This window comes from Prionailurus viverrinus, chromosome C2, assembly GCF_022837055.1.
Source record: "Prionailurus viverrinus isolate Anna chromosome C2, UM_Priviv_1.0, whole genome shotgun sequence".
In the NCBI taxonomy this organism is placed as follows: domain Eukaryota; kingdom Metazoa; phylum Chordata; class Mammalia; order Carnivora; family Felidae; genus Prionailurus; species Prionailurus viverrinus.
Genome location: NC_062569.1, coordinates 64397811 through 64419149, shown reverse-complemented (window position 1 = coordinate 64419149; position 21339 = coordinate 64397811). Strand labels below are relative to the sequence as shown.

Below are 21339 nucleotides of genomic sequence, written 5' to 3'. Positions count from 1 at the left end.
CCCTGATAAGATCATTTTAGTTATAAGTTATCATTATTTCATTTTTACTTTGTGAATCAGCAATGATAAAGACAATGAATAGTTTTAATTTTTATTTCCTGTAACAAGAAGTATTTGGTTACAAATAACAGAATACGTTTGGGGCACCTGGGTGGCTCAGTCGGTTAAGCACCACTTTGGCTCAAGTCATGATCTCATAGTTTGTAGGTTTGAGTCCTGCATCAGGCTCTCTGCTGTTAGCTCAGAGCCTGGAGCCTGCTTCGCATTCTGTGTCTTCTCTCTCCCTGCCTCTCCCCCACTCACACTGTCTCTCTCTCTCAAAAATAAGACAGATAAAAAAATATAACAGAATACTCAACTAATGGTGGCTTAAACAAAATGAGAAAAACCTATGTCTCATGAGAAGGAGTTCAGACAGGTTGCCCCTGGATTAGTTAATTGAGTGGCTCAATGATGTCATTAAAGATCCAGATGCTTTTCCTCTTTTGTTTTCTTTCCCAAGTTCATCCTGACCTGCTAGGGAGATGGCTGTTATAGCTGTAGCAATTATGTCCACACAAACCCTGTCTGAAGACAATGTATTAGTTACCCCTTACTGTATAACAAATCAAATGGCTTAAAACAATAGTAAAATTCATGATCTCTCATGGTTTCTGTGGGTCAGGGATTTGGGAACAGCTGGATTGAACTGTCCTAGTTCAGGCAGGAACTTCACGAAATTGCAGTCAGAGCCAGCTGGAATTGCAGTCATCTGAAGGCTTGATTGGGCTGGAACATCCACTTCAAGGCAGCTCACCCACAAGTCTGGCAAGGGGCATGAATGTCCACAGGATGTGATGAGTGACTCCCCCTAGAGCAGTGATCTTGCCTGCCAGGAGACATCTAACAATGTCTGGAGATATTTTTGGTTGTCACAACTGGGAAGGTGTTACTGAGAGCTAGGGGGTAGAGACCAGGAATTCTGCTAAACATCATACACTATAGGGTAGCCCCCTACAACAAGAGTTATCAGACCTAAAATGTCAATAGTGTTGAGGTTGAAAAACATGGCGTTCAAGCATATGAACCAAGAAAACAAGGTAAAAGCTGAAATGCCTCGTATTACCCAGCTGTATTCTATATTAGAGGGACCTACACAAGGGTGGAGATACCAGGAGGTGAGGCTTGTTGGAAGCCATCTTGGAGAATGGTTGCCACAGGCAGAAAGCTTTTCCTGGCCCTCTTCTCTTCCCTTTGGTCCCTTCTTTTCTTTTTTCAGTTTTCAAACAGGAAAACCATTTTTATAAGACACACCAGACTTTTCTTCACTCCCCTTTAGTCAGTGTTGCAAGATATGTTTGTCCCGTTATCCCATACGTTAGAATGCTTTGTCCTAGCATCCATTGCTGCTGATGAGAAATAGGTGATCTGGTTAGAATTTTCTTTCTATCCCTGATGCTCTGAAATTCCATCATGATATGTTCAAGTGTGGTATTTTTTAACTTACGCACTCTATAGGAGATTTTAGCCTGAAGATACGGGACCATTTTCTATTATTTCTCTGAGTATTCCCTCCTATCTATTCTCTAGATCTCCTATCAGATGAAGGTTGGAACTTCTGGATTTATGCTCCATATTACTTAAATTCTTACTCTGTTGCTACATACTTTCTTCTGCAATTTGGGATCAAACTGGGCCCAATCTTCTAGATAACAAATTCACTCTTCAGTTCAGCTTGAGTCAGTATAGCATGATGATTAAGAGCTTGAGTTCAAATCCTGGTTCAGTCATTTATTACTGTGTTGCCTTGAGTAAGTTAATTAAACTTTTAAGTCTTCAGTTTACTCATATGTAAAGTGAATATGCTAATATTATTGCCTACTTTGGAAGATTATAAAGATTAAATATGTTAATGCATGAATGCTTAAAGGAGTATCTGCAGCATAGTATTACTTTCTATTGTTCAATCTATATATTCATTTTAAAAATTTCAATTAATATACTAATTATTCATCTAACTGGTTTGTTTGCATAATAACTTGGTTGTTTTATGACTGTAAGATCCTGTATTATTTTTTGAGGATAAAACATATATGTTATAAAACTCATTTTTAACAGTAACTTTGGGTTTTCAATCTGTTTGTTGATTGGAGTTGGTTCTTCTCTTTCAAAGTAATAGATTTTTAGAAATGATTGGTGATTCAGGGTTGTCTGCTCATCTTAGTGTTTGAAAATCTCATTTGCCTATCTGTGGTGCCAGTTCTATATTCTGAGTGCTTGCTTTGCTGACTGGGGTGGAAAGTGGGGCAGCAAATGTCTTGCAGCGCGGGGGATGCAGGTACTTCACCTTCTGTGCGTGTGCGTGTGTGTGGTCTCCTTTCTCCTGGCAATCGGTGAGCAGCTCCTTGGAGTGATACCCGGTCTCCTTGGCCCAAGCACCTATACTTACGGAGAGCATGTGTCAGGGCTGGGGGTGGACATGTGTACCTGCTGATTCTCATGATCTTGCTTGATTTTCTTCATATCACTTATTACCATCTAAAATAATGTTAGTAATGGATTATTTACAATTTTATTATTTGCCTCTGTGAAAGCAAATCTTCAGGACTTGGTATTGTGACTGGCACAGAGTAAATGATTTATATATTTATGGAATGAATGAAAGAGTGGATTAGTGGGTTTAGTTACTGTGATGAAAGTCCCAGTTCCTTGTAGCCATTGCCTCTGAGCTTGAAGCCTTCCCAGCTCTCACCCTGGTCCTACCCTGTACCGTTTTGGTTTACAGATCTGCTGGCAATCAAATCCTACTTGCTTTATATAATCTAGGAAGTCCTCTGAATTGCTAGACCACTGATACTGTCTTTATTGTCTTCTAGAACTCTAATGAATTTTTTAAAATATATTTTCTGTTATATCTAGGGATTTGTGGAAGATATACAGAGCGTGCTTTTAAAAGTTCCACAAGCTGTGTTACTGATTTCCAGTGTTTATTTTAGTTGGAGCATGGATATGGCATTAAATAACATTGAATCTAATAGAGGGAACACAACCCTCTTTGGGATTCTCTCTTTTTTTATAAATATTTTTAAAATATAAAAATATTTCAAATATACAAAAAGATCCAGAGAACAATATAATAAATATGAATTAGTAACTATTTAGATCTAACAATTCCAAACATTTAGCAATATTTGCTAGAGATCTTTTTTTCTTTTTAATAAATTAGGTCTTATTGTTGGATCCTCCTTTGTACCTTCCCATTCCACTTGTCCCTTGTCACTGTCCTGAAGTTGATCTGTGTCCTTCCAGCCTATGCCCATGCTTTTTATAGTTGGCTATACATTTACAGACATAAACAGCATATTGTATTGTTTTACAGGCTTTCAAATTGAACATAAATGATATCAGTTCTTTCAATCCTTCAGATTACATAAAGAGGAAAAATCTCACTTCGGTCAAATTTTGAATGCCTTTTCTGGCATTTATTAACTCCTCTTTTTAACAAAGGAAGAGCAAGCCCTAGGCTAGAAACCTGGAGCACGCAATGATAGCTAGAATTAAGTAATATTTATTTTCCATTGTATTTATTTTGATGGTTTTCTTTTATTTTTTTAGCAAGTATTGCTAGCTTTCCATTTATAGTAGTCATTTATGTTTCCTTTTAAATTAAATAAGAAAAAAAGAAAAGTATGGATTTAGAGAAAAATATTAAGCAGATAATAAATAGTATGGGGGGTTCACAGACATGGCAAAAAAATAGGGATTTGTATTGGAATGGCTGAAATTTGATACACACTTGACCTAAAGGATAAAGTCCAAGTTCCTTAATGGGACATGCAGAGCGCTACCTGATCTGACCTTTGCTTCCCTTCTCAGTCCAGTCACCACTACTACCTAGCCTCCAGCACAAACAGCCTGGAGTTTGCTCCTTCCCTTACTAGCTGAAGGTGGCCTGGCTATTGCAACCTTTCCTTTTATGGTATTTCCTGCATCCATCACCCCCCCACACACCTCCACCTGACTCTCAGCTCAACCAGTCAGCATCCAGGAAGCCCTCCCCCATCACTGGATTGAACATATAGTCTTCCAATTCTAAATCCAAGGGTGGAATTTAGTGTGTTTCACAGCATCCTCATGGCCTGAGCAGTTTACTAAGGTGGAAGAGACCATTCATCTATCTGTGATGTTTCAGATAAAAATCTGGGGTATAAAATGAAGGTTGTCCATGAAAAAAAATGTTTATCTCATTTTTCCTATGTCTGGAGTTTTAAAAATAGTTACGTTCACAGATCTAAATACCTGATCTTAAATTAATGATTTCTTTCAACATGAGAAAGAAATACATTACTTTGCCATCTAGATTAAGGGTAAAAAAGGGACAGAGAAGGGAAAAATAAGGACCATGATGGGAAATGGTAGGTTTTTTACGTCATTTCTACATGCCTTGGTGGCTTGCTGCACCTTATTTACTGTCTTAAGCTGGACGATCTTATTAGAAAATGATAGGTCAAATCGAGCGTTCTGAATATAACATGATTAAACGTTTGACATTTTAAGGGCAAATCTCCTAAGTAACTGTGGCCATTGAGATGTTAGAACAATTCTTCAGTTTCATGATCCCCAGTGCATACAGATAAGTACAATAATGTTAACAACAAAAAGCAGGGCGCAAACCGAATACTGTTTCTAAGTCTTCCAGTGTCTGCAGTCCTGATGAACTAACTGCATTGGCTTCCGTTCATTCATTCAAAAGTCCTTTTCTGAAACTGACATTCACACCACAGGATTAAGAAGCCCTCACTGCACTTGGCTAGATGTAAACTCCCATTTTAACAGACGTGCAGATACTGCTGTATTTGGGGGGAAAGTTCAAATTTAGCTTTTCTTCCCATGTATTTCGCGTGGCCAAAGCTGGAGGGGAAGGGGGGGCGGGTAGGGGGGCTGGGGGAAGTGACTTCATACTTTTGATTACGGAATATCATGTTTACCACTGTAAACGTTCAGCCTTGAAATGAGAAAGCGGGTGGAGCGAAATCGCTCTCACCCGGTGCATTTTGTATGTTACATCTCACCCACCAGCTAAACTTTCTCCATCAGTCTGAGTAGGTCAGCCACGAAAACACTGCCTGAAAGGGAAATGCAGCGTCCTGAGGCGGCGAGTGCTGCCTCACCCCGTGTTCCCTTTGGAGTTACCTGAAGCATTCAGCTCTTGCACCCAGAGAAAAAGCTTCTCGTTTCAATTCGGTCGTTTCCGTGGGGAATTGCGGTACGGGCAAGTCCTGGGTGTGGCGATGCCAACAAGGAACTCAGATGTCCGTTTTCCCGCTTCTGGTAAACCTTCCTAGCCCTTGACCCGCGAGTGACCGGCCCTCGAGACCCGCCTTCCGGGATCCCGGGGGTCGCTGGCTGACCCACCCCCATTGCAAATCGCTGGAGCGCAGGGTACGAGTGCGCTTCTCCCCCATTCGTTCCGCGCCTGGAGGCGGATCCCCTTCCCTGCACACAAGTCCTTATATGCACCGGTTGCACCAGCCCGCGTTACTCCAGCCCCACAAATAATTAATGGAGGAGGGAGGCCGTCACTCTTTTTTTTTTTTTTTTCCTTCTGGATTTTTTCAGCGCTAGAGCATTTGAACCGAACCGAAAACCCCCCCAATGCGATTGAGGGCCATTGTGCTGCAGTGCACGAATTGGACACACAAAATAAGGCCCCTTTGCCCCTACGATAAGCACGGCAGGGTCCAGGAACAGCTTTTCAGATCCATCCAGATTAGCCTGCAAAAGCTTGGGCGGAAAGGGTGCGCGCCCTTCCCCCAACCACGCTGGTGCAGAGGGACCGGGTCAGGAAGCGCGGCCTCTCCCCAGTCGGAGACCACGCCTCCTCCGCCTTCCACCCCCCCCCCCCCTTTACTCCTCCCAGGAAGCGGTGATAGACAGTTCTGTGTGGTTCTCCACCCCCACCCCCCAGCAGAGTGGAGGAGTTGATGTGTCTCATTATAACAGCCAATGCAGCCGCCATCCACGCACAAGCAAAGAAGCATGTCCCATTTAAATACACCCACGCAGCCCCAGCGCCCTTAGCTGAGCAGGGCGCGCAGCCCACACGCACCGCGGCTCCGGGCTTGGAGATCAGCGCAGGTTGGGCTCCCTGACCCGGAGGACCGACGCGCGGGGGATCGGGATCGGGTTCTGTGGGGCCGGGGTGGGCTGGGGAGGCTGGGCCCGGGGCCTCTGGTGCGACACCCGCATGAGGACGCGAGTAAAATAGACCAAGGTGGAATTTCCAAGGGAGAAGCTTCAGGGTGGTTTTGGACCATTTCTCCCGCGAAGAAGTAGACATGGCGAGCGACTCCCCGGCTCGTAGCCTGGATGAAATCGATCTCTCGGCTCTGAGGGTGAGTAGAACATGTTTTCTGATTTCTTCCCAGCGGTTTGTTTCGGGGTGAACGGACTCGGTGCGTGAACCCGGGCGGGGGCTACTGGGCAGAGGGAGAATGCGACGCGGAGAGAACCTGGCTTCTGGTTTTGATTCGGGGTCCGCCGAGGTGCTCTTGGCTAAGACTCCTCTCAAAGCTGTGCACTACGTGTCCTCCTTTGGTTGTGGCCGAAGCTCCCCAGAGAACCAGTGGAGCTAATGCCAGTTTCATCTTAGACCAGCGTAAGAGCCTTAAAATGAAAGGCTCGTGTGTGTGTGTGTGTGTGTGTGTGTGTGTGTGTGTGCGCGCGCGCGCGTGGTGTGTGCACACAAGCCCCAGACGGTCGTCTGGTGCCAAGGCGCGAGACCCCACTGCCCCTTTCTGCAAAGAGAGTAACAGCAGCGTGAATAGAAGCACTGGCCACTCACTTTTCCCAGCTACCTGCAAGATGACATTGTGAGCCTGACTGTCCCCACGAAGCCGAACCTGCCGCTCCACAGGGGCAGCTATTGCTGTGCTGGTCTGGTAGATGGCAACTGCCTCCTCTAGCCCCTTTCCGCCTTCTGAGCCCCGACTGCCTCTCCGAGCTCTCTTCAATGCCAGTCTGCCAGTCACCTTTATTTATGGTTTAACTTAGACCTGCCTGTGCTTTCTGACTTTGTGGCTCTGACATTTCAGTTTTATGGTTGAACTTAAGCAGGTGGAAGGATGTGTTCTCTGCTTTCCCCCAGTCAGACCGGAACTCCCGTGAGTGTGTGTGTGTGTGTGTGTGTGTGTGTGTGTGTGTGTGTGTGGATGTGTGTGTGTGGATGTGTGTGTGTGTGTGTGTTCGCGCGCGCGCGCGGCCAGTCCTTTGTAGAGAGCATCTACGTCCCTCCAGGCCCACTGGTTTGCGTTTACCTTCGCGTGAATCGCCTCAGACGCCTTTTCATTGTATTGACTAAGACATCACTGCTATAGAATCCATTTTGCTGTTGTTTTGAGATCAGAATACCAGGAATCCCAGGGTAGCCTCGACGCCTCCCCACCCCCACCTCTGAATCCCAACACACTCTATCGGGGAAGGGGGCAGAGCTTTCTTGCCATTTTAATTAGATGCTGCCTGCGGAAAAGGAGGTGAGGGGTGTGGGTGGCGGCAGCAGAGGGGGATGAGGATTGGACACCAATTAAGGATGGCTTCTTCCTCTCCTGAACCAAGAATAAAAAAAAAAAAAAGCCACAGCATGTATACTTGAAGCACGGGGGATGGTGAGATAGAATTGATGGTGGGTCTCAACACAGACACACAGGATGGGTGAAGCTTGGAAGTTCACACGCCCTCCTGAGGCATACATTGTTAGACTGATGCTAAATCTTGGGATTACAGACCTGAATCTTCATTACTTCTCCTGACAGTACCTCCTTCTCTACAGTTATTTTAAAGAGCTACCTTTACTGTCAAAGTGGTACTTTTTATTTAGTCTCATGAATCCTCCTCTTTTTAACTTCCCTTTCCCTTCTTAATTCTTCCAAGAGGTGAGGGTTTCTGCAAGGCCGTCCAGGGGTTGAGAAGGAACAGAGATGCCATTTCAAATAGCTTTTTTGATAGTTGGGCAGCAAAAGCTCATTCATGTGATATTACAGTAAGCTGTCTATTTCCTGGCACAGAAATGCCACATTCAGAAACCGCTGCCCCCTGGGCAGCTGGGGGTGGGGGTTGGTAACCGGGTGGGTGCTTTGGCTAAGTCTGTGATTTCCTGCTTTACAGACTGTGCATGTTCATTTGCCCTACTTTCTGCACTGGGAGTTACTGCCAGCGGGTTAATCAGGTGGATGGATGGCCCAGACTACCGGGTAGGGGAAAGTGGCAAAAGCCCAGTAGGGGGTGGGGTGGGGGGTATGGGGAAGGAATCTGAACAATGGGCAAGGCTTGTGGTTTTCCTGAGCTAGAATCTCAACACTGCTCCTCTAATGGAAAGGGCTCTGATGCGATTTTTAAGTTGGGCTTGGTCAGAGGTGTCCCTTGTGGGCTTTTTCTGGGGAAGCTTTTCTGAGATACGAGCACACAGAGCCTGCAGGCTTGTAAGGAACCACGAGGGCTCACCGGCCTGCCTGGAGTGTGATTCACACATGGGAGGCCTGTGCTCCAGAGATCTGTATTTTGAAAAGATATCTTTGCAGGATTCCCTGAAATTGCTCTTTGTGGCCTGGGCTTAGTGCTTTGCCCCTGTATTTCTGCCTGTAGGAGGTGTGGAATGAGGGAGGGCTAAGGCCAGCTCTAGAGATGGGAACTGCTGGCTAGAGGACTTACATGCTGATGTGGAGACAATTGCACCCGGGAGGGCTGGGGTGTAGGACCCGCCTTGTAGGGGGTGAGGTGTGTAGGCTGGCTGTTGAGTCCAAAGGCTACACAGGTGATCTCCACAAATCAGAGGGCAGATAATTTCTGTCTTCTCAAATTAGGAGAGGTGGGTTTATCTGGATGAGAGGTCTCATTTGTTCCTAACCCCTCAGGAAAGCCAGCCTGCTGAGAACCTTATGGGGAATGCCTGACCCCTGAAATGCAGCCAAGGTCAGTGGCATCTAGGAGAATTTGCTGCAGCCTTACCAATCCCTTGCTGTTTCGGTGGCTCTTTAATGTACACAATCAATGCTCTTTTTGTAAACCCTGAGCTCCATGCATTAAAAGCAGATCCTGTCTGGAGAGGCCTTTATCCTTCTCACTTTGGGGGCTTATTGTTCTCAGCCAGTGATCCCAGACTGGACCTAGTCTACATTCTCCCCAAATAGCAACAATGCATAATTTAAACCAGAGCCACCAGTGACAGCACTGATCATTTGAATTATGCAAGATTTGGATGGTTTTAAAAAATAAGATAAAACAGGATCTTCTTTGGCTAAAAAAGAGATGATCTGAATCCACTTTTAAAAGTCTTGATTTTTAGAGCTCTGGAGATAAACTAAGTGTTAGGGGAGGGGGATGGTTTCATAGATTAAGAGCTGGAAGAGAATTAGAGAACACCTACCCACTCCTTTCATTTAATACCAAGCTGAAGCCCAGAGACTGTAGTCATTGCCCAAGGTCACACAGCCCCCTCTCTGCTGGGGTGGGGGTGAGGGAGGGGAAAACGGTGGTTTGAGGAGAGAATCTAGGTTTCCTGACTTCTCATTCAGTGCTCCTTTCTCTAAGTCACATTGTCTGTGGCTGAATCAGAAATCAATAATACATTTTCTGCCTGAGCACAAAAAAATGGCAGAGAGGAATTATTTCACCGGAGTCATGGAATTTTATTTATTGAGAATAAAGAAACTGCTTCATGCAGGTAAACTCATAATACATAAAACCGTGGAGCATTAAGATACCTTTAGAATTCATTTTGTAACCCCCCCCCCCCTTTCAATTCTTCCTCTGCTGGCAAATGACTGAATCATCTAGTACAGATGGTTGTCCTGCATAGTACCCTCTCTCTGTAACCTGTCTCCATCTGAATATCTCCCATGGGGTCAGTCTAGATACACACATTATTCAGATGTCTCTCCATGTGAGGTTTGTAGAATTTTATGTATGTTTTGCATAATCTATGTGGATATTCATATATAGTGTTATGGTTATAAACTATCCATGTGGGTGTATGCAATATGTGTATACATACATAGGCTACAGAAAACAATCTACTCATTCAAACTCATGGCTTGAGTCATTCTCCCTTCAAGACATCACAGTATTAAAAGAAATGAAATTTGCCACCGGTAGGCTTTATTACATATGAGGTGAGATCAGCCAGAAAGCTTTTTGAAGATTAGCATATATCTGAGTCTGAGCACCTTGGCTGTCCTTAGTTTGGCCCACAGAGGAAGGCGTTCAAGGCCAAGATTGGCCTCTGCTGACTTCATACACTATGTTTCTGCCAGGACTCACACTCAGTTTTCTATTTGAACAGAATTAGATGACCTCTGCTTGTCTTTCCCCCTGCCCCTCACTGCCTTCCAGGCCTAGCTATTTCTTTGTCTGTTAAGACCTATAGATTTAAGAACTGACCTCATCTGGAAGACTCACATGCATCTTTCCCACTGCACTTTTTGTTCTTGTGTTATAAATGGCACTGGGATGTTTTTCTGCCAGCTTAATAAACTGTGGGCTCCATGAGGCCAGAGGTTATGCCTTGCCCATTTTTGAATCTGTCATTGCAGTTAGTTGCATAAACAGGTGAATACATGAATGAGTTGGTGAATGGAGTAGAGTGAGTACTGCATTCTATGTCCATGTCTTATTGGTTCTGTGACTCTGGGTAAGTCCTGGAACCATAATTAATTTAAAAATGGGAATGATCTCAACTGCTTGCCTTTCTCATACGCTGGTTTTAACAATCAAAGTATTTATGGCAATGCTTTATTTGAAAATAAAACCGTAATGCAATGCTCTACACAAATATACTATTCCATGATTAAATAGAATTTTATAGGAAACTTGATTCTACCAACATTTCATCTCAGTGATTGCACCTAATTGAAAATGGCTCTGAGAAGAAGATATCAGAAGGTCCTGCGTCTTTTGAAAGTAGCTTTTCCTTTATATGTGTCAACATGACCTTATATGTTTCTCTGCTGGCCTGGATTGACCTTTGCCCCAGTATCAGCATTCACTACTTTTTTTTTTTTTTTTAAGATTTTAGTTTTAAGTAATCTCTACACCAGATATGGGGCTTAAACTCACAATCCTGAGATCAAGAGTCACATGCCCTAAGGACTGAGCCAGCCAGGTGCCCCTGCTCTATTTCTAAACCAGTACCAGGTATCAGCATTATTCATTAAAACTTTTTTCTTTTTTTTTCTTTTTTTAACTTTTTCCCTTCTTTGTGGATTAAACATTGTTTAAATAAAGCCACATTTATTATGTCTGTGTCTTTACTTTCTTTTTTTAATTTTTTAATGTTTATTTATTTCTGAGAGATTGAGAGTGTGTGTATGAGCAGGGGAGGGGTAGAGAGAGAGGGAGACACAGAATCTGAAGCAGGCTCTAGGTTCTGAGCTGTCAGCACAGAGCCTGGCGCAGGACTCGAACCAATGAACTGCGAGATCATGACCTGAGCCGGAGTCGGTCTCTCCACCAACTGAGACATCCAGGCACCCCTTGCGTGTGCCTTTTCAAAGTTTGTGTATTTGGGAGGGGAGTGTCCACCTGAAATGATACAATACTAGTCCAGTATTTAAAACCTGGTCAGAGGTCTCATGGGGATTAAGGAAATCTTGAAACATTATTAATTCCTTATCCCAGAGCACTTAGTTAAATTTGGTCTTAAATGAGAGTTTAGCAAAGTTGAAAGAATTGATAAGATAACAGTGTCTCAAAAACAATAACAGCAGAGTAGTTTTTTAATTAGATATATTTGCTGTTTTTTAGAGATATTAAACAGGTGTTTTCTTTGCCATGACATTGCCTCATAATAAAACAGGGTGTAGTGGGAGTTATCAGAACATCAGAGAAATATGCGTAATCATTTTCAGTGTTCTGAATCTTAGTAAAAAAGCTAACATAAGTCATGGTTTGCTGTTTGCCTAATTGTCCACTTAGGAAGTCATGGAATATTTTGTTGAAGAAAGAACACCTAACATTTTTCCTTCATGAAAATATCACATTTCCCGCTGCCTTATCTGTAAGGCTCTTTGAAACCTTGTAATTTTGAGTCTTCCTGTGTTTCTGCCTTGGTATTAGTCTTCATGTCCTTGTTGTCCTACACCGTTCCTTTCTTCAGGGGTGCAGTTCTCCAGTCCACCCAGTTTTGAGCTACTGTGATTGAATCATGGCTGCCATGCCCAGCTGAGCACAACCAGTCTCTGAGTCTGTGTTTCTGAGAGAATTTGGGATAATCTGTCTGAAAGTTGCTTTTATGTCAAATTGGTTCTACCATATCTGTGGGGGAAGTAGCTGTCTGAGAACAGGGCCTGAACTAGCAGTGTGCTGAGAATTCCAAGAAAATCTGGGTGATATTTTTTGAATGAAATGTTATTCTGCTCATATAAATATAAGGTTCCTAGAGGAGAGAGAGGGAGGACTTAAATAGAAAATGTTGGATGAATTCCGCTTGTAATTTCTTTCATTCTGGTTGGAAGTTTATTTCCCTCTAGAGAAAGATGATTCGCTTTCTGCTTTTTACATGCCTCGGCTGTTCTCCAGTTGTCTCAAGGGGGTGCCTTGAAATTCTCAAAACACATTTTATTTCACCCCAATCTTAAACATCTTTCCTTGCTATCCATTGCATGCGGCCTTTTGCTCCTTTCCTCTCTACAACCACTGAGGTGACTGTGCCCTGGGCAGCATCCATGACGAGACTTCCCTCCTGCGTCTCTACCATCAGCCTTCTCCTGACTAGTCTCTACGTACACTGCAGTGACATTACTCTTCGAACAGCACATTTTCAGTCTGGGTATTTCTTATTCACGACCTTCCCTGACTCCTCACAGTCTACAGACCCAAGACTAAACTCTTTAGTGTAGCAGTAAGACCAGCTGTAATTCAGCTGGGCCTCCCACCATGCGCTGCAATTCTGATGACCGATGCTTTACTCCTGCCTCAGAGAACAGCTTCCTTCTCCCCATGGATGCTCTTTAGGGGGTGCTGTACCTTATACTGTAAAACCTCGGAGCGTCAGTAACTTGTGCTGCAAGTGTTCCACAAGACAAGCAAACATTTCAAATAAATTTTAACTTGGTAAACGAGCGATGTCTTGCAGTACGAGTGGTAGGAGATGCCGAATGTCACATGACCACAACTGAGCCAATGGTTCTTGAAATTTACTTTGATATACGAGTGCTTTGGATTACAAGCGTGTTTCCGGAACGAATTATGCTCACAACCCAAGGTTTTACTGTATTCCTTTTCTGTCTCTACTACCTTAACAGTAAACATTCAAATGCCACCTTTTCCACCAAATTTCCTCTGATTTCTCTCAGAAAGAAGTTATCCATTCCACTTGTAAACCCTTTCAGAACTGACCTCACACTCAGAACTTTCTGACCTGGATTATATCCACTACTAGATAGTAAACTTCACGAAGGCAGTGCATATATTTGATTTTTCTTAAGACTCCCCACCAGGATTACCTTCGGGGCTCCAGGGCTCCTTTTGGTATATGGCTTAGTAGTTCTTTTCTGTGCATTGCTAAGTGGATAGCTTTAAAAATTAAGATCATGTTGTCTATATTGTCCGCAAGCTGTTTTTTAAAAATGTGTTTTCACTTGTTTGCTGCTTTTATTTGTTTGTTTGTTTCTATTTATTTATTTTATTATTATTTTTTATATTAAATATAATTTATGGTCAAATTGGTTTCCATACAACACCTAGTGCTCATCCCAACAGGTGCCCTCCTCAATGCCCATCACCCACTATCTATTTATTGGTTTTTAAAGTCAACTCTATACCCAATGTGGGGCTCGGAATAATGGCATCAAGATCAAGAGTCACATACCCTACTGACTGAGCCAGCCAGGTGCCCCTGCAACCTGTGTTTTAAACTTAACAATCACCCTTTTTGCATGTTGTTAATGTTTTTCTATAACATAATTGTAAAAATTCTTTGTCATGGGGGGATTTTAAAGTTACATAAAATCAGAAGGAATATTGGAATGCTCATACATTACAGCCACTTTGTAAAAGAGGTTGGCAGTTCCTTAGAATGTTGAATAGTAGAGTTACCATGTAACCCAGCAATTCCACTCCTAGGTATATATACCCAAGAGAATTGAAAACGTATATCCAAACAAAAACTTGTACACAAATGTTTGTAGCATTTTTCAAAATTTATTCTTTATGTTTTTATATTTTTAAGTTTATTTATTTATTTTGAGAGAGAGAGCGAGAGAGAATGTGCATGGGTGTGGAGGAGGGGCAGATGGAGAGAATCCCAAGCAGGCTCTGCACCACAGAGCCAGATGTGGGGCTTGAACTCACTAACCTCGAGACCATGACCTGAGCTGAAATCAAGAGTCAGATGCTTAACCAACTGAGCCACCCAGGTACCCCTGTTTGTAGCATCATTATTCATACTAGCCAAAAAGTGAAAACAACCCCAGGGTGCCTGGGTGACTCAGTGGGTTAAGTGTCCAACTTCAGCTCAGGTCATGATCTCACAGTTCATGGATTCAAGCCCCAAGTCAGGCTATGTGTTGACAGCTCAGAGCCTGGAGCCTGCTTTGGATTCTGTGTCTCCCTCTTTCTCTGTCCCTCCCCCCGTCACTCTCTGTCTCTGAAAAATGAATAAACATTAATTTTTTTAAAAGAGTGGAAACTTGGGGCGCCTGGGTGGCGCAGTCGGTTGAGCGTCTGACTTCAGCCAGGTCACGATCTCACGGTCCGTGAGTTCGAGCCCCGCATCAGGCTCTGGGCTGATGGCTCAGAGCCTGGAGCCTGTTTCCGATTCTGTGTCTCCCTCTCTCTCTGCCCCTCCCCTGTTCATGCTCTGTCTCTCTCTGTCCCAAAAATAAATAAACGTTGAAAAAAAAATAAGAATAAAAGAGTGGAAACAACCCAAATGTCCATGAATTGATGGGTGAATAAATGGAATGTAGTATATCCATACAATGGAATATTATTCATCAATAAAAGAAAGTTTTGATACATGCTACAACATGGATGAACATTATGCTAGTGAAAGAAGCCACACACAAAAGGCCACCTAGTATAGGATTCCATTTATCTATAGTCAAACCTATAGAGAATAAAAGTGGATTTCTGCAGCTTGAGCAGAAGTGGAGAATGCCTGCCAATGTCTTAAAATTAGACCACGGTGATGGTTGTTCAGCTCTGTGAACATATTAAAAAATCATTTGTGCACTTCAAAAGGGTGAATTTGTATGGAGTATGAATTTAATCTGAATAAAAAAATAAATAAATACCTTGATATTTAAAATAGAATAGTAGAATGAGGCCCCGACTTAACAATTATCCATTCGTGTCCAATCTTGTTTTGTCTACAACTCCGTCCACTTCCTCCCCATATTATTTTCAAGCATCGTATCGTTTCATTTGTAAATATTTCAGTATGCATCTCTAAAAGATAAACACTCTTAAAAATACATAACCACAATCCTATTATCATGCTTAGAAATTAGTATGTAACTGGGGCACCTGGGTGGCTGTCAGTTGAGCATTTTGATTTTGGCTCAGGTCGTGATCCCTGGGTCCTGGGACTGAGCCCTGAGTCAGGCTCTGCACTGAGTATGGACTCTGCTTGAGATATTCTCTCTCTCTCTCTCTTTCTCTCTCTCTCTCTCTCTCTCTGTCCCTTTGCCCCTCCCCCTCGTGCATTCTCTCTCTCTCTCTCAAATTAAAAAAAAGAGAAAGAAATTAGTATGTTACTTAAAATTTCTTTAAGTATTTAGTGTTCAAATTTCTAACCATATGTTTTTTTTTTTTTAATTTTTTTTTTCAACGTTTATTTATTTTTGGGACAGAGAGAGACAGAGCATGAACGGGGGAGGGGCAGAGAGAGAGGGAGACACAGAATCGGAAACAGGCTCCAGGCTCCGAGCCATCAGCCCAGAGCCTGATGCGGGGCTTGAACTCACGGACCGCGAGATCGTGACCTGGCTGAAGTCGGACGCTTAACCGACTGCGCCACCCAGGCGCCCCTCTAACCATATGTTTTTAATGACTGCTTACCATTTTGTCGTGAGGATGAATGATAATATTTAAACAATTCCTATTGATGAAGCTTCTGGTTATTTCTAACTTTTCAAGTTTTGTAAATAATGCTTCAATAAATATACGTAAGTCTTTGTGTACATCTCTGTGTCCTTAGAATAACTTCTTAGAAGTGTAGTTTATGACAAAAGTGTATAAAGCTCTTGGTATTGTCAAATTACCTCCAAATTTTCTGTGAGACAGGCGTTTAGCATTCACAAATGAACACAGGAGACTTAGAAAAACCATCGTATTTACCAAAAGTCATAGAGCTACAAAATGGCGGAACTTACAACCGACCTGCCCCAAAGCCACTGCACATTGTGACTCCCATGGTCATTATTTGCCCTGCAGACCTTGTCAAGACTTCAGAATTATCTGGTGTGTTATCTTCCTAAAGTTCACAGGTTTCCCAGAAGTCTTTCATTTGGGCACAAGCTCTCTTTGGTGAGCTTATGGTGTTTGAGTGTTGTTTCCAAGGTATTTCTTCCTTGTGATTTTGTTTTTCAATGAACCAAAGTCAGCTTTGAATATGTTAATTGTTCTTTTTCTTGCCTTAAAAATGTAAAAACCTAAAATGTGAACCTTTTTGGGATTAGCAATAATTTTCTTGTACACTGTGTATAAGGGATGTTTACATTTAATCTGTCATTCTCTTTGGAAAATCATCTGACAGGTATGTTTGGAAGATGTGGAATCAGGCTCAAAGATTTCCATTTTTTAAGAACGGGAGACCACTCAATTTTTGATTATTGCAGAAGCTAGCAAGATGAGTCAGAAGATATGTTATAGGAAGGACCATTCTCAAGGCTTTATCTGTCTGATGATTATTAAAATCAAAATCTTGAGTCATGCTTTTTTCAGAATGATGTAGATACTTTAAGATTGCAGTGGAGAAAATGGAAGATGCGGCTGGCAGCCAGAAGGGTAAATAAAGAGCCTTGTGTTCTGGACCACAATCTGCTTTCCACTAGGTTTATAAGTAAGAAATTCTGAAAATTGACACAACTTTGGGTTTGTCTGTTTTGCAGAGGGCAATTGCTTAGATTTACTAGATTTGATATCCCAGCCCTCTATTTAAAATGCTTATAAATTGGGGCGCCTGGGTGGCTCAATCGGTTAAATGTCCAACTTCAGCTTAGGTCATGACCTTGCGGTTTGGGAGTTTGAGCCCCTCATCGGGCTCTGTGCTGACAGCTCGGAGCCTGGAACCTGCTTTGGATTCTGTGTCTCCTCCTCCCTCTGACCCTCCCATGCTCATGCTCTGTCTCTCTCTGTCTCTCAATAATAAATAAACGTTAAAAAAAAATTGAAATGCTTATAAATTACTTATGACTGGTAAAAATCTAGAGCTTCATATGGACATGGTTTCATCTTTTCTACTTCTAGGATTTTTTGTTTTGTTTTATTTTTTAGCTGCCTGTATTCAAATTATGGCAGTGTGGTGGGTGGAATAGGTTGTAAGCAGTAATTGTGAACTGTATTTAAATAATAATAATAATAATAATAATAATTAGCATTTATAGAGCACTTTAAATATCTTCAAAGTACTTGCAAACATTATCTAATTAGATACCCTCTCTGCTTATGATCTGGATATAAATGCATTTACATTTAGAACAGGGTCATGAGAAACGTATACCTTTGAAAGTTAATGCTAGCTATGATTTACAAAGCTACGCAATGGTCACAGTTAGAGTTCGGGATTCTCTTGGATTGTTCTGTGTATCCTTTTGTTAAACCTGGTGGCGGTTTAGATTAAATTTGTACCTTATTAATGCCTCTGCTTCCTTTCTGATCATTAAGAACTGAGTCTTGATCATTGCTCTCCTCCTTACATACACTAAAGTATAAACAACATCAATAAGCTTTAAAATGGGCTCCCTCTCTGCATTTCCTGCCCTGGCCTCAGATGAAACTCCCATTAGTAAGTGAAATGAAGTGGGGTCGTGCAAGAAAGAACTGCTATGCATTGCGGTTTAGTAATTTCCATCTGAGAAAAATAGATTAAACTGCACAGTAGGATACATCATAAAGAAATGCACTGGAGAAATGAAACATCTTTAGTTTGACTGTACTAATGATTTCTTGCTGTTTTGGACATGTGTCTGTGTATCATCCCCTTGCACGTATGTCTTGTGTTGGCAATTTTGATAGCATTTGGAGCAGTACCTGCGTGGCTTACTCGGTAGAGGATTCTGCAGTTGGTAGACTTTCAGTGAATGTTTTCCTGTGCATTGGAGCTGGTTGACAGGTTAACTGCCTAGACGGTGTTTCTCAAAGTAAGCTCCCTGAATTAGTAGCCTCATGCTCATCTCTTGGTTTTACCTCTCTGGCCTCCTGGATCAGAAACTGGGGATGGAGCCGGGTAACCTGTGCATTAAGAAGCCCTCCAGGTGATTTGATGTACTTTAGAGTTTTGGAATCACTGACCTAATTTTTTAAAATACAGTTTTCTTTTGTCTTTCATGCTGGTGCATTCGTTCATTCAACAACTATTAATTGAGCATATACTTACTATGTGCCTAGCATTGTGCTACATGCTGAGAATTTGGTAGCAAAGACACATGTGAGTGCTGTCCTCATGAACCTTGGTGTCTAATGAATGGGGGAGAAACAGCATATCCACAGAAATTTGAGTTTGCCTGAAAATGTTGCAGAGTAGAAAACAGTGATTTATTTATATAAGGTAACTGCCAGGTTTTCATAAGATGTATGGCTTCAAATTGTAGAAGACGCATACTTTTAGGAATATGGAATTTTATATTTCACACTAATATATGCATTTTAATTGTTTGTAAGACCAGGAGATACTTGAAGTGCAAAAGTCTACAACTTTCACCCGATAATCCTGGACTGTTCTTTGCATTGCTGTTTTTTATTTTATTTTATTTTATTTTATTTTATTTTATTTTATTTATTTATTAGCATGTTTATTCAGGGGATAGAAAGCCACAGTCCCAAGACTAAGAAGCATCCTTTTGGTGCTAATTTCCTGTTTTTCCCTTTGGACCTGTGGGGATTCAGTTTGAAGCCTCAGGAGGTGCTGGCATTTGCCTAAAAGCTGAAAAAAAAGAATCCATATTCACAGCTCTTTCAACCCTACCTTAGTTTGAAGCCTGAAATCTTTGGGTTGTTTATTTTGTGAAACTTGAAAAATGAAATAGACTTTTTGGAATCTAGGCAGCAAGTTAAAGGATCCCCTTACTGAGAAATCCTACAGACTTTCCTTGTAACAATTCCTAAACATCTCTTACCTATCTACAAAGATGTCCTGTGTTGTTATTTTAATCTGTAATTCTTAGATAAACACACTGCTTATACCACATGGTTTTTTTGTTTGGGGGAGGTTGGTGACCATTATGGTTGTTAAGGTAACTTTGTATACAACTTGATAATGAGCATATATCAAAATTGTATTTCATACTTACTGCTGGGAAGATGCTTTTAAAAAATCAAATTCAAAGACTCCCATTGTAGAAGGCCTATTTAAAAAAAATTTTTTTTAACGTTTTATTTATTTTTGAGACAGAGAGAGACAGAGCATGAACAGGGGAGGGGCAGAGAGAGAGGGAGACACAGAATCGGAAACAGGCTCCAGGCTCTGGGCCATCAGCCCAGAGCCGGTCGCGGGGCTCGAACTCACGGACCAAGAGATGGTGATCTGAGCTGAAGTCGGACGCTTAACCGACTGAGCCACCCAGGCACCCTAAGAAGGCCTATTTTAAAGGGAAAAGAGATATTAGATAATCATCATTAGGCTGGATATAAAAAATGTCTAGTTGAAGATGATTGAGTTTTTTGTAATATTGCAATCGGAGGACAGATCCAACTTTCTCAGAAGAGGCCTTTATGTCATTAAAGTAATAGCTAACTGCAAGCATTTTATTCTATTCTATTTTATTTTATTTTATTTTATTTTATTTTATTTTACTTTATTTTATTTCCTTAAAATTTTATTTTTAAGTAATCTCTACATCCAACATGGGGCTTGAATTCACAACCCGGAAATCAAGAGTCACCGGATCTACCCGCTGACTCAGCCAGGCACCCCACTGTGCAAGCATTTTAGTCAGGAATGTTAGTTACTTTCTACATGGGGCAGGGAATTAATTATGTCATTCCAAAAGTTCTTTCTAGGACCAAGTTTGGGACAGTTTTGTTTCTGTAGTGGTGCTATCTTAGGCTCTGAGGAAACTGTGAATTTAGCATGGCCTCTTTGTAGCCATCTGCATGGGTAAAAGGGCCCTTTGAGCTTTGGAGTCGCTCTAGTTTTCCAATGAACTCATAAGACTGACTCTTTTAGAGGCCAGAAACTGAGTTTGGATGGTTCTGGTGCTGGTGTCTTACTCAAGGGTGGTTGATAAAGTCAAAGCCAAGTGTTTGCTCTTCCTAAAAGGCCACCCCTCTGTTCTCTTTTCTTTAAACTACTAACGCTGGCACCAGTCAGAGAGAACTCAGTTTTCTTTTCATGGGGACAAATAAGCAAACGCTCTACCGTGCTCCCCTGAAGCTTAATACCCAGATGCTACTCCGGGAAAGAACATCGCACACACACTTTTGGTCAGAACAATATGTATGTTCTCTCTGTGAGTGTTTTAAGGATGTAACTCGCACTGGTATTGTAGTCATAATTTCTTGAATATAAACAGCTTTTATTTTTGGAGAAGAACAGATGTAAAAGTGTGAAATACCCAAGTTTACACATTTTGGTGGTGGGGGGGGAGTGGTGGGGGAAAGAACACTGTTTCTTTAAAATCATGGTAATTCAATCTTAGTTACTCCTTGTTTTCCTTGAGTGACTGAAAATTAGCAGGGGAAATCTCTTGGAACCTGACCAGCTGGGTACCTAAATCTCCACTTAACTGATAGTACCAGGAAGAGTGCTAGTGGGGAATTAGCATAGGTCTTCATCCCTAAGAGCAAAAAAGGTCCTTCCCAAGGAGGAAGCCTCTCTGTGGAGAGGGGATTGTGCACCTTCCGTGAAATATGTATGACACTCAAAGTAAAATGTTAGAGGTACAGAGATCCCAGCCCCAGACAGAAGGTTTGTTTTCTAGATTAGAAAATGTGAATGGCAGGGATTTGAGAGCTTGGTGTCCCTCTGGTCTCTGAAGCAAAGCTCTTTCTGGATCTCTGGGTGCCCACTCCCTCCTTTAATTTGTGAGTTTGTTTGTGAAAGGTACCTGGTGTTCTCAAAGCAGCAGGGGCATTACTGTCCCTTGGAGGCCAGGTCCCTTTCTTTTCTTTTCTGGAGGCAGGGTCTCTGCTATTGTAGCGCATCAC

At 42.1% G+C, this 21339-nt stretch overlaps 1 protein-coding gene across 3 annotated transcripts in view; it reads left to right on the top strand.

The window, feature by feature from the left end:
- Window positions 1-5935: 5935 nt before the first annotated feature.
- Window positions 5936-21339, top strand: part of TNIK (TRAF2 and NCK interacting kinase) — a 392919-nt gene continuing 377515 nt past the window's right edge. For all 3 annotated transcript variants that reach the window (XM_047874618.1, XM_047874617.1, XM_047874619.1), the window contains exon 1: window positions 5936-6374. In XM_047874618.1, coding sequence (XP_047730574.1) covers window positions 6318-6374 — 57 coding nt within the window. In that variant the 5' untranslated portion in view covers window positions 5936-6317. The remainder of the gene's footprint in view (window positions 6375-21339) is intronic.